Genomic DNA, 12,867 nt, shown 5'->3' on the forward strand with positions numbered 1-12,867 from the left:
AGGGACCGTAATATACAGGGGTACAGGTACTCCTAGAATGAGATCCTAATAGGTTGGACTTGATGGACTAATGTCTTTATTCAACCTCAAATACTATGTAACTATGTAGTCTTTGTTTGAACACTTTAAAACAGATGGATCAGGATCCAAATATTACATGGAATCACTATATTGCATCACTTAAGCCAAAAACTGATTATGGGATACTGTGCCTGGCAGATATGTGTTCACATTCATGTGCACCTGTCCTTTATCAAATGTCTTGCTCACCATTCTAAAGTTCCACTTTTGTTTTGTTTACCTGCCCTTTGGCCTTGCCACAGTCTTAGGTCATTTTCCAAAAGATTGCATCCAGTCACAGCCTTCTTGAGTGAACAAGTATTCCAACTATTGCAGCAGCATCCTGCTGGTTGTTCAGCATGCTCATACTCTAGCAGTCCACTTTCTAAACCCATGCTGGTTGTCATTTATTTTCACGCACAAATTCTACTAAGTGGTCCTTAATCATTCCCTCTAACAGTTTACAAACTACCGATGTAAGACTAACTGGTCGGTAATTCCCAGCTTGGCATCTTGCTCCCTTTTTAAATATTTGAACTACCGTAGCCCTCCGCCAGTCACTCGGAACTCTACCCGTCATTAGAGAGTCCTTAAAAATGAGGAATAATGGTCTAGTTATAACCTCGCTTAGTTCCTTAAGTATCTTGGGGTGTAGATTGTCCGGTCCCAACGCTTTATTTGTATTAAGTAGACTAAGTCTTTGTTGTACCCCGGGTTCCATCAACCACTTGGCTATATTTTGTGATGAACTATGTGTTTTATTATCGGTGTCAAACCCGTTTCCCTCCCGAGTGTATACTGAGGAGAAAAAAGTGTTCAGCACTTCGGCCCTCTCCTTGTCGTTTGTGACCAACTTCCCATTTTTGTCCTTTATTGGGCCTATCTGCTCCTTTATCCCCTTTTTACTGTTTATATATTGGTAAAAAACATTTATTTATTTTTTACAATATGTGGCCAATCAATTCAAATGATGACCCTAGACTTATTGGAGGCTAAAAGTCTTCCAACATGGTTCTTCAGACAACAGAGAAAACATTCCCTGTTCGATTGGTTCTGAATGATTCCAAATATGAGAGTCTTGGTTGTGGCTACAGCCGGCGAGCCTGTTTCAACTGTTATCTATGTCCCTATCCAGGGATTGTGTTAATAAAGGATTCCTATGTGCAAATCACCTCAACAGCCTTTTAGTCCAAGGTCGGTGACAATCCATTAGGGGGAATATGTCTTCAGCATCTTGGAGTTCAGAGAGCCTTTCAGATCCAAGGAACCTCTGTATTAGTTCAATGAACAACTGGGTGATATTTTTTTCCACAGATTTGGTGTCTGCTCATAGATGTATGGGAACTGCTCACTGCTGATGGAGGTACCTCTAATTGAGGATTCAGCGCTGGACTCCCCAGAATTTCCTGGCTGACACTGTAAGACCAAGAAGCCTGGACAACAATTAATGTTTTCTTATCCAGAGGTTTCCTGTGGATCAGTAGCAAGTGGGTTATCCAGATCTCATCCTGATGGTAATCCCTAAGAGTACAGACACTCCTTGTCAAGAAAACTTTCTAAGGGAGAGAGCAATGGATATTTTAATGCATACTGTATGCTTCCTTCAGTCCAAATGGATTCAGGCTCCTAGATGGTACCCACAATTATCCGGGTAGGGTTCCCTCTCTTGTAAACTCTGACCCTTCTAGTCATCCTTTATATTCGGAGCTTATACAGTGGATGCTACATCCAGAAATACCTTAAGCGACTTGGAGGTTGGAAGTAGAGTCTGCCTTGCCTGGATTACTCATCTACAGTCAGAGTGTTTGTTGAATACTGGAGCACCTACTAAACATCACATTATATTCTAGTGTGGAATAATTTCATAGACTTCGCCAGCTTATTAGGTTTTGTCTCTCTTCACCTTGCCATGATAGATACATTGGACTTTCTTCAGGCAAGCAATGTGTACTTAGGTGTCGGTACCCTCTATACAGGTGAAACTCGAATAATTAGAATATCGTGCAAAGTTCATTTATTTCACTAATGCAACTTAAAAGGTGAAACTAATATATGAGATAGACTCATTACATGCAAAGCAAGATAATTCAAGCCGTGATTTGTCATAATTGTGATGATTATGGCTTACAGCTCATGAAAACCCCAAGAACCCCAAATCCACAACCTCAAAAAAGTAGATTATTACATGCAATCAATAAAACAAGGATTGTACATAGAACAATATCGGACCTCTGAAAAGTACAAGCATGCATATGTACTCAGTACTTGGTTTGGGCCCCTTTTGCAGCACTTACTGCAATTACTTTTGCACGATATTCTAATTATTCGAGTTTCACCTGTATATCAATCCTCTGAGACACGAGGGGTAGCTCATTAATTGATACGCCAGCTCTTAAGGACTTGCACAAGAATTCACTCTTCAGAAGAGTCTCTTTCCCTTAGAATCTAAAGATAGTGCTGAATATGTTCTTCCTTCCTCGACTTCATCTAGCTCACACTTACTCAGTATGGGCAGTAACATGTAAAATAGTTTTTCTTACAGCAATCTCCTCGGGGAGGAGGGTGTTGGATAGTCAAGATTAGCCTGCAAACCCCCTTATTGCTACCATTTCACGGTCAAGTTTTTTGTTTCAGCTCATGCCCGAAATGTGGCTGCTATGCTGGGGAAGAACATGGAGGTTACCCTTTTCTTCTTTCAGGTCGATCTGTTCATCTTTCTGGTGCTTTTAGAAAGTATCTTTCTGCGTGCACTAGGTCACATTCATTGTGCCTGATCAAGCAGATGGAGCCACAGATTAAACTCTACTGACACATTGCAGTAGCGATATCACTTTTCCAAAAAAGCTCTACCTTTTATCATTAAAAAGCTGTCCATGAACTCCAGTCAAGTGACTTTGACACCGCTTTTTTCTAAAAGTACTCATTACCTATCATTTCTTGCCATGAGCGAAGGATGATTTCATGTTTTCAGGAGGCTTGGTAAGCAGTCGCAGTGAGCCCCAGTGGCCTAATGGATAAGGCAGCCCTCTTCTCTGACCAATCAGGAAGCTGGGAGGCGGGTTGTTAGTAAGCCAGGCTGCCTTGCAGCAAGTGAAGCCGGCTTCCTAGCCAATCAGGAAGCCAGGAGGAGGCTCCATTTTCCCTAGGCACTTGCGGTCAGAGGGAGATCTCCCTCTGACCAGAAATTCCGGTATCGGAGGTAACTGCCGGAGCATTTGAGCGAGTTTTAGGTAAAATACTTGTTATCGGTGCATACCTACTTGTGTCTTTAAACTGGGGACTCATTGCTCAACAATTTTCCTTGTAACCTCAGATCCTGTGTTCTTCCTATTCAGGAAAGTAGTAGAACATCACCAGCACAGCAAAACGATAGTTGCAGCAATTAAATATCCATTTATTGAAGAATGCTGTCCCTCATATGCAAGCGCTTTCGCGGCCACATGTCATTTCTGAGCCTGATGAAGGGGACCCTGTTTGGCCCCGAAAGCGCTTGCATATGAGAGTCAGCATTCTTTAATAAATGGACTCTTAATTGCTGTAAATATCGCTTTGGTGTGCTGGTGATGTTCTTCTACTATCTGCATGTGGTGGCGCCATCCGCAGTCATTTTGAGCACCTGCTGGTATATTCACATGGGAATCCTGGTAAGGTGTGCTACAAGGATCCTTTTTCTTCCCATTCAGCGTGCACATTTCCTGTGTTTGGTGCCCTTATTTTCTGGCCAGGGGACCATCCTGTGTGTACACCACTCTAGTTACAATGACAGTGCACCTGGCTCCCACCTGTTCCAATTACACTAACAGTGCCTGTAGATGGAAGCCAGATGCATTTTCAGTGTCAATGGAATGGTGGATAGGAGGGAGCCAAGTGCACACACCATTTTAGTGACACTGACACCTACGAGCAATGTTATCACTGGAATGGCAGATATGTCACAGCCAGGTGCACTGTCAGAGTCACTGTAATGATGAATAGGAGAGTGTCTCTGGAAAGGTGCATGCTCCTGGCTCTCACCTATTCACCTTTATAATTACACTGACAGTGCACCTGGCTATCACCTACAGGCACTGTGTCACTGGAATGGTGGATATGTGAGAGCCAGGTACACACCCCATTTAGGTGGCAGCTTGGTGCACTGTAGGTGTCTCTAGAAAGATGTGTGCACCTGGCTGCCACCTACAGGCACTGTTAGGCCTCATTCACACCAGACAGTGCGTTCCGGCTAGAACACACTGCATCCCATTCCAGGTGGCTCAATATATTGTGTGTGAAGTGAATGGAAGCGTAGCCACGCCCTCCGGCCGCACGGGAATGCAAGGCAAATCAATGCCTGCGATGCGGTCCAAACAAAATGCTGCACACTGCTGCCCATAGATTTACATTGGGCAATCCGATCGTGCCCGTCTCAAAAACCGACAGGTGGACCTAATCGGGCCTTATTGGAATAGAGGATACGCAGTGCCGTAGCTAGCTCCTTTTGCGCCCGAGGCAAGAACAGAAAATTCTGCCCCTGCAACAGACATGTGCAGTAAGTGATGTCATGCGCCCCGCCTCCAGGATGGCGGCGCGCATGCGCAGAGTGCGCTGGTGGCCAAATCCAAAATAGCATAAAAATGTTTTTGTTTGACGAAACTAATGAAAACATTTTTAGTTTCCGTTCATTTCGTCCAAAACTAATTTTTAGTCTTTGCACATGTCTAGTAATGTGTGTGTGGGGTGTTTTTGTTTTTATTTATTTTTTCTTATAATTTTTTTCACTGTTGGGGGGCTTCAGGGCAATATCAGGGGTCTAAAGAGACCCCTGACATTTCCCTTTTGAAATAGAAAAAGAGATTAAGGACGAAGAGTCCTCTGCACATACAGGTGGGGAGAGCAATACGGATCCGAGGAGAAGGTGGAGCCTGTGCCGCTCCTCCTCTCCATGCCGAGTCGCGGCTGTGTTGGCCACCTGGCACCCTTGTTGCCAATGGCGCCCTGTGCTCGCCATGGCAACAGGGGCAAGGGGGTGCAGCCAGGCTGGCCCTGGCTGCGCCCCCTCTCAGCTGCACCTGAGGCGAGTGCCTCACTCGCCCCATGGTAGCTACAGCCCTGAGGATACGTGAGAGCCGGGTGCGGACACTGTTTCATTGTGTTTCCATTCTGAGACGGCGCACCACATTTGCATGCTGCGTTTGCAGCCTGTCCCCATTGAGTTCGATGGGGTCCTGAACCTGCAACAAACGCTGCAAAAAAACTCAAGTAGCAAATTTTGCAAAATGCGGAGGGAAAAAAAAGCACGTCTGCAGTGCCATTAGAAATGAATGGCAATCGTGTTTCGGGCAATGCACTCTTTATGTGCGTGTTTGGCGTGCTTTCACAGAACGCACAGGTGTGAATGCAGTCTTACAGGTGTGAATGCAGCCTAGCAGTACCTGTGCACTGTCAGTGTCCCTAGAAAGGTGTGTGCCCCTGGTTGAACTTCATTTTTCCTTAAATCTCTATATTAAAATTCCAGTGATAAGACTTCTGGTACAATCAAAAATTGAGGTATTTCCCACCTCAGCATATTACACAGCTTCAAAACTCCCTCAAAAAATAATTTGCTCGTCCACAGCTGTTTTTTAAAAACTATTATTTCGATAGTTAGAGTATCTATACACGTATCTAAGCAGCGTGGACTTCTTCCTTACCACCGTCGTTTCGTTAGTCATTTGACGGTACCAAACGCCGCAATCGTTTCCACAGCTTGGAAACACAGAATCTATGCCCGAACTTCCCGCGCTCACCGTCTGTCACGTGACGCCGCGCGCACGCTGAGGCGCGCACGTACGCAGCACGCTGTAGGCCCGGAGCACCGGAGAACGGAGAGCACAAGCGGCACGGAGGGGGTCAGTGGGCGGAGCTTAGATCGGTGGCTGTCGCGATGATGACGAGGGATAAATATAGAGACACAAGGGAGCCGTGATACGGGTGAGCCGGTTGTTCGCGTAGGGTGGGGTATGGAGTAGCCGTGACAAAGCACAATTGATTGCTATGTCAACATGGTGCTGTGTCTGTGCAGGGAGCGAATCCCTGTTCTAATACAGGACACCGTAGTGTGTGGCTCCTCCACATCTATGTCTGTTAGGGCTCATTCACCTGGATGTAAAGATTCCTGGGAGCAACAGTATACTATACTATGAGGGCTCTTGCACAGGGGCTCCGACTCCCGTTCTCTGTAAATGCCAGCGTATTCCTGCTGGCATATGGCCTTACGCTAAAGTCAATGGCCATACGGTGTTGTCGGCGGGTATACGCTGGAACTGCGTAAAGTTTATGCCCGTGCGCAGTGCTGCCGTATACCCCCTGACAATAGCATACAGCCATTGACTTTATTCTAAGGCTGTAAACTGCACCCGGGGCTTTCCACCAGCTGGAATATGCCGGCATGTACAGTGCACGGGAGCCAGCGCCTATGTGCAAAAGTCTTAATGTTAAACATGGGACAAAGCTACAGCGTATTTTACCTGTATGGATGTAAATGATTGCGCTAACATTTATATATGTGTACAGCATTAAAGCTGAGTTCCGAAGGGAAAAAAAGAAAATGCCTGTTGGTCTAGGGTACCTGTAACATTAGACTTTTACTTACCTGATCCCCACTCCTGCAGGCTCCCTCTAAAGGTGCCCATACACCTTACGACCATCGCAAGACTTTTGTCTTGCGATGGTCGTAAGCTTATTAAAAGCTCGTACGATCTGCCCATCTTGCACAGGCAGATCAGACTTGTGATCATCGAAAGCCCGCACCGCTGAGGGGCGGGCTTCCGATGACCGCAATGCAGAACGGGCAGTGTGCGCGTGCGCACACCGGCCCGTTTCGCAGCTGTCGAACGAGCAGGCTAGAAACCCGCCGACAATCGTACGATTCTCGGCGGGTTTTCGAGCATGCTGGTTCGACAAAAGACGTGCGACCGTACAGTAGAAACGGTCGCACGTCTTCATTCACACTGCTCGATTCTCGTATGATCGCGGGATTTCCTGCGATTCTCGTACGAGAATCGAGCAGTGTATGGGCACCTTTAGTTACACGATCGGCATGCGCAGCCTCTTCCTCACTACGCTCTGGCGGTCAGAGGCCCGTTGATGTCATCAAGTACAATTCAGGATTCATAGCTCTATATTAGGACGCCGAGGGACAGTGTACAAAGTGGAGTGTAGGGAAGACAAGGAGAGTGGCGATTGCCAGTGGAGTGGGGATCAGGTAAGTAAAACTGCATTACACAGGAACCCTGGACCCTTGCAGTGTTGGGGCAGCCCCACTACAAAGGGATATGCTCCACCCCGACCCCCTCGATATAGGCTTTGAAGGAAAAATATAGGTAGAGTGAAATCCACTCATCCCCATAGTTAGGACCAACGTGTAAAACTGCAGCTGTCACACATTGGGTCTATTGATCGAGAGGTGAGCGATCACAAACTGCTGGTCACATTGTCATCACATTCGTTGCCCGCTGAAGGGACCCTATGCCCCCGGTAAAGTAATTTGCTTTGTGATCATGTGAACATGCGTCTTTAAAAGACGTGCTCGTCTCACTGTTGAAATGCTGGTGACTTTTCCTGATCTTCATTATCTGCAAACGTGTGACCAAACGCTTGTCAAACCCACCACTTTGGGATATTTATAGTCAGGAGCGAGATAGCATATTAATGCGTTGCTTTTGACACACTATTGATGTTGACATGTCGGCGCTGAATCAGTCATGCTGTGCATGCGCTACCACTCATTCAGGGATGGTATGTCCACATCGATAATGTGTAATCAGTGGTGCAGGTGCACACATTTAAAGGAGAACTATGAGGTGAGTGCTTTTCACTCACCTCATAGTTCTAGTCGACCTGTGACAATGAGACTGTCACAGGTCGGCTCAGTAGATCGGAAAGTGAGCAAACACATACCAGTGTTCGCTTACTTCTCGATCCTGTCACGGCTGGATTCCCCGCTCCGATCCACCAGCGCTGACTGGCGGAACGGACGGGGGAGGGGGCGGGTACAGCTGGCTCTGCCTCTACAGAGGCAGAGCCAGCTGTCACTAACGCAGCTGGGCGGATCTCGACATCGATGTCGGGATCCGCTGCAGCGTCTCAGTATACCGCGAGCTGTAGCTCGCGGTATACTGAGCCTAGGGTGACGGGAGGATGCTAGTTTGTGTCCTCCCGTTACCCTAAGGAGAACTATGGGGAAAAGCCCTGACCCCATAGTTCTCCTTTTAAGGCTGACTCAATTTAATTGATAATGAAAATCGTCAATTCTCATTGTCAATTAATTGTTGTGGATCCCCTGCTTCTCTTCTCTGCTCTGGGAACTGGTGTTTCATCTTCCCTCCCACTGGCTGCCGCCAGAAGGGACACGCGGATCTACCTACTGGCGCCCAGCTGGGTGGAGAGAACAGTGACGGGGCCAAGTCAGAAGTGGGGCAGTGCAGAGAGGAGAGCTGTGGGATGATTAGCAAACATTTTACATATTTGCTGATCGTTCCTTGTGTTATTCAATCATCGCAGTGGTCAGTACTGATGACTACAATATTTGTAAATAATTGAGCACATAGTATCCAGATACTTTGTCCCCAATTATGAATGAACAGGAAGTGTATCTGTGTGTACATAGTTTCTGTTTACTAACTCGAGCTAGCCTCTGCTCTTGAGTGCTTCCTGTTCATTGAGTGCTAGGGCTGCAGAAAAAGAGATTGAGGACTCTGTGTCCTCATTTTTTTTTTTATTTCACAAGGGAAATATCAGGGGTCTGTTTAGACGCACATTGTTGACATGTCAGCCCTGAGCAGTGGCTGCAGCCAATAGGGTCTATTTACACTAAATCTGTGTAAACTTAGCACAGACGTTACATGTGTACAGCTTGTGGAGGACCCGCAAGATCCTATGTTCATTCATATGCTCATCTGAATGAGCCCTTCTTTTGCAACAGACATAGAGCATGTTATACAGATGTGTCAATTTGTACATTTTCGAGCTTGGTATGTTTTTGTTGCTAATAGGCTACATATCTTGGGTTTCTATTTTAATTAGGCATTTCCTCAGTTTCCATTTAGATATTATGTATGCAGGTACATTTGTGTGGTATCTGATGTACCAAAATATATTTTTTACGGTGTTATGCTTTGGTAATGGTGGCACACAAGCGCAGGTCACTGATCACTGGGACCTGGTTCTGCGGCATGTCTCTGTGACCGCACAGGTATAGACTGCTGCTACGTGTTGTTTGTTTCCTTCTGATAAATGTTTTTTTAAACCCTTTAGCTCCAATAATTTTTAGTCACTAATCTGGAATAAGAATTTCTGATATTTCTCTTCTTTTTTCCCATGTGTAAACATCTCTATCATTGGCTTAGAATGCATTAAAGCCAAAATGGCATGTTGCCTGAACAACAACACCCCACTTTCCATAATACCAATTTTTTGTAGTCAAAACTAATTTCGTTTTTTCATGTCATATTTTTCTTAATTTAGGTGTCATTTTTATGTTTATAAATTGATCTTTTTCATGAGAATAATGTAGTTAATATAACACCCCTATCTTAGGGAGTTGAACTTTCCTGTGGAATCATGTTTAGCTAACCAGATTTCAGTTACCCGAGTCATATTTCTGGAAAGCAGTAGTTACCAGTGTGATAGCATAATACATTTTATATACTGTTTTCATTTACAGGTTTTGACAATACTCTGGGCCCCATGCCTGGGGTCTGTAGTGTGGCCAGGATGTCACACAGGACAAGTGAGCGAGACCTGCAGTCTTCAGCACGTAGAATGGGAACATCCCTCCTCTTCCAGTTGTCTGTGCATGAACGAGAGTTGGACTTGGTATTTCTTGATCACAGCTATGCCAAGCCTTGGAGTGCCCACCCTGATGCCAGCAATGCTCGTCCCACCCGTACCCTTTTCATCACTCCTCGTAGACAGCAGGAAAGTGCCATGTAAGTTTTAGATTCTTTGTAAAAGACAGCATATTTGTTAATAAATGGGGCTCTTATTTCCTAGGTGAAACAATATTGTGATTAAAGCAAGTTTTAAGAAAATAAACACACACAGACAATATTCCAAAATAGCACTGATGCTAGTAGTCGTTTTGCAGAATTGTGATCCTGTAATTTTTACCACTTTTGCAGAGAGGTCGATGTTCCAATTGATGTTGAAACTGTCACTCCCGTTTCCATGCCATTGTATGATAACCAGAAGGCTAGAACTGTTATGAATGAGTGTGAGCGTCACGTGATCTTTGTGCGAACAGACACTGAAGCTCCACCACCACCTGATGACTGGGAAGATCACCTTAATAGGTTAGATTTTGATGCTATATCAAAGCAAATTTATAAATTGGCATATTTCATATAATGTATTTAGTTCTCATCCTTTTTAATGTGGTTTTATTATCAATTGCTGTTAGGACTGGTTGGAGTACATCACAGAATAAGCTTTTTAACAAGGTTCTGAAAGCTTTACAAGCTGACCGTCTTGCTCGACTTGCTAATGATGGTGTAAGTACTATTTACTTTCTGCCTTTTTTCATTGAACTTGCATAGCGTTTTGACAGGGCTGGGTTTTAGCTGCTAAATCTACCATCTTAAATGTGTATCCTGAAAGCAGTCCTTGATTATTGCCCCTTCAGGCAACCAATGAGCCAGTGCTGAGAAGAATTGCTGTGGACAAGTGTGCCCGTCGAGTACGTCAAGCTCTAGCCTCAGTATGTTGGGACACCAAGCTAGTGCAGTGGCTACATGGCACATTGGTAGAAACACTCAGCCTACCACTGCTTGCTGCATATCTGGATGCTCTGCAGACATTGAAAGGCAAGGTACTGTTTCATTTGGAAAGAGTAATACTGTAAAATAATGTCTGTCCATGTGATGTGGTATATCAAAAGATTTGGCTAGCTTCTGGTCATGTATAGAATATATGCAGTGTATCTAGTAAGAACTTAACGTCTCTTGTCTCTACAGGTTCCAGCACTTATCGATCGAATGCTCCTAGCCACGAATGTCAGGGCAGGAGGAGCAAGTGCAGAAGCATTATCTCTACTATTGAAGAGACCATGGGATCCAGCAGTTGGAGTTCTGTCCCATAACAAGCCTGTAAATATCCATTTCATGTTCACCTTTTTTTTCCTGATTTTTATTTTCACATACATCTTGTTGAATAAATCTTTTATTTTTTTTTTCAGAGCAAACTCCCAGGTTCCCCTCTCATCCTCATCGCTCCTTCAGGGCCAACTAATTCAATATTTCCCACTTCACGGCGACACCGGTTCTGGCAATCCCAGCTTTCCTGTTTAGCCAAGGTTAGTTTTAATGCACTCATTGTTACTTAGGAATGTATTTGTATGATGCTATTATGCATTTTATTTAACCACTTCCTGACCAATGACAGAATTTTTCCCTCACCGTCAATCAGTTCATTAATGACCAGTGACAGGATTATCCCATCATACGTTACAATGAGCGCTGGTCCACGAAGGGACCAGCAGCTCATTGAGTTACTGCTGTTGATGGGGCCGGAGGCAGACCCTCAACAACAGATTAGGTGGCCTGTGATCACAGCCAGACCTGAGCACTGTGACAGTTACACAACCGGCAGCTGTCGGCTCTATTTTGTATACAGCTCGCCAGTAGTGTTACAAAGTATCTCAAAGCAGAATACTGTATTCTACTTAGGAATGCTAAGTATCAAAGCCCCCTGTAAATGAAAAAAATAACCCCTAAGTGCCCCCTAGTTTAAAAAAAAAATAAAGTTTTTAAAAGTTGGAAAAAAAAAGTTTAAAGAAGTTAAAAAAAAAGTTGAAAAAAAGAAAATATAGTGTCCAGGAGGCTATTAAACATAGGAGACAAACATACCACATTCTAAAATTGTATTTCACTCCTTGTATTTTGTAAATTATAATTCCCAAAATAAACGGAAATCCCAGACATATGATATACCCTATCAATCTGGAAAAATATAAGAATTTACTATGAATTACTTTCTGTTAAGTCACACTAATTATGTAGAAGACAGGAATCACCAGCACTAGGTAAGTTGTATCGAATAGTGAATGTCCATTTAATCGGACAAATCGTCCAATAAACGTAATCAACGTTTCGGGACCGCGCAGGGTCCCTTCATCAGGGCAATAATGTGACCAATAATAAGGTCACAATATTGCCCTGATGAAGGGACCCTGCGCGGTCACGAAATGTTGGTATTACGTTTATGTGACGATTTGTCCGATTTAAATGGACATTCACTATTCGATACAACTTACCTAGTGCTGGTGATTCCTGTCTTCTACATAATTAGTGTGACTTAACAGAAAGTAATTCATAGTAAATTCTTATATTTTTCCAGATTGATAGGGTATATCATATGTCTGGGATTTCCGTTTATTTTGGGAATTATAATTTACAAAATATTTGTCCGATTTAAATGGACATTCACTATTTGATACAACTTACCGAGTGCTGGTGATTGCTGTCTTCTGCCATTTTCATGTGCACGGCGCCATCCGTGATTGTCATTTTGAGCACCGCTATCTATGATTTGGGCCAGGTATGCTGTAAGGAGTGCAGAGGGACTTGCTGTTTTTTTTGAACACATTATTATTGCCAAAACTTAACCTCTTGCCGTCCGCCCGTAGTAAAAAAACGGACGGACGGCACTGCAGCATCTGCGGGTTGCCGTCTCCAGACGGCAATTTTTTTCTGCTCGCGCGCGCCCCCTAGCGGGCACGCACGGGCAGAAAAGACCCGCTAAATGCACACACCCGTTACCGGGTGTTTCACATATAGGCGATCGGCGGGTCCA

The 12,867-nt window shown here is 44.5% G+C and overlaps 1 protein-coding gene across 1 annotated transcript in view; it reads left to right on the plus strand.

Annotated features, from left to right (window-relative positions):
* The first annotated feature begins 5,980 nt into the window (after positions 1 to 5,980).
* Positions 5,981 to 12,867, plus strand: part of KANSL3 (KAT8 regulatory NSL complex subunit 3) — a 63,327-nt gene continuing 56,440 nt past the window's right edge. The window contains exons 1-7 of the mRNA XM_018574148.1: positions 5,981 to 6,009; positions 9,743 to 10,007; positions 10,200 to 10,370; positions 10,478 to 10,568; positions 10,700 to 10,885; positions 11,031 to 11,162; positions 11,252 to 11,368. Of these exons, the coding sequence (XP_018429650.1) occupies positions 9,766 to 10,007; positions 10,200 to 10,370; positions 10,478 to 10,568; positions 10,700 to 10,885; positions 11,031 to 11,162; positions 11,252 to 11,368 (939 nt within the window). The 5' untranslated portion in view covers positions 5,981 to 6,009; positions 9,743 to 9,765. The remainder of the gene's footprint in view (positions 6,010 to 9,742; positions 10,008 to 10,199; positions 10,371 to 10,477; positions 10,569 to 10,699; positions 10,886 to 11,030; positions 11,163 to 11,251; positions 11,369 to 12,867) is intronic.

This window comes from Nanorana parkeri, unplaced genomic scaffold, assembly GCF_000935625.1.
Source record: "Nanorana parkeri isolate BGI_ZX_2015 unplaced genomic scaffold, ASM93562v1 scaffold2769, whole genome shotgun sequence".
NCBI classification, from domain to species: domain Eukaryota; kingdom Metazoa; phylum Chordata; class Amphibia; order Anura; family Dicroglossidae; genus Nanorana; species Nanorana parkeri.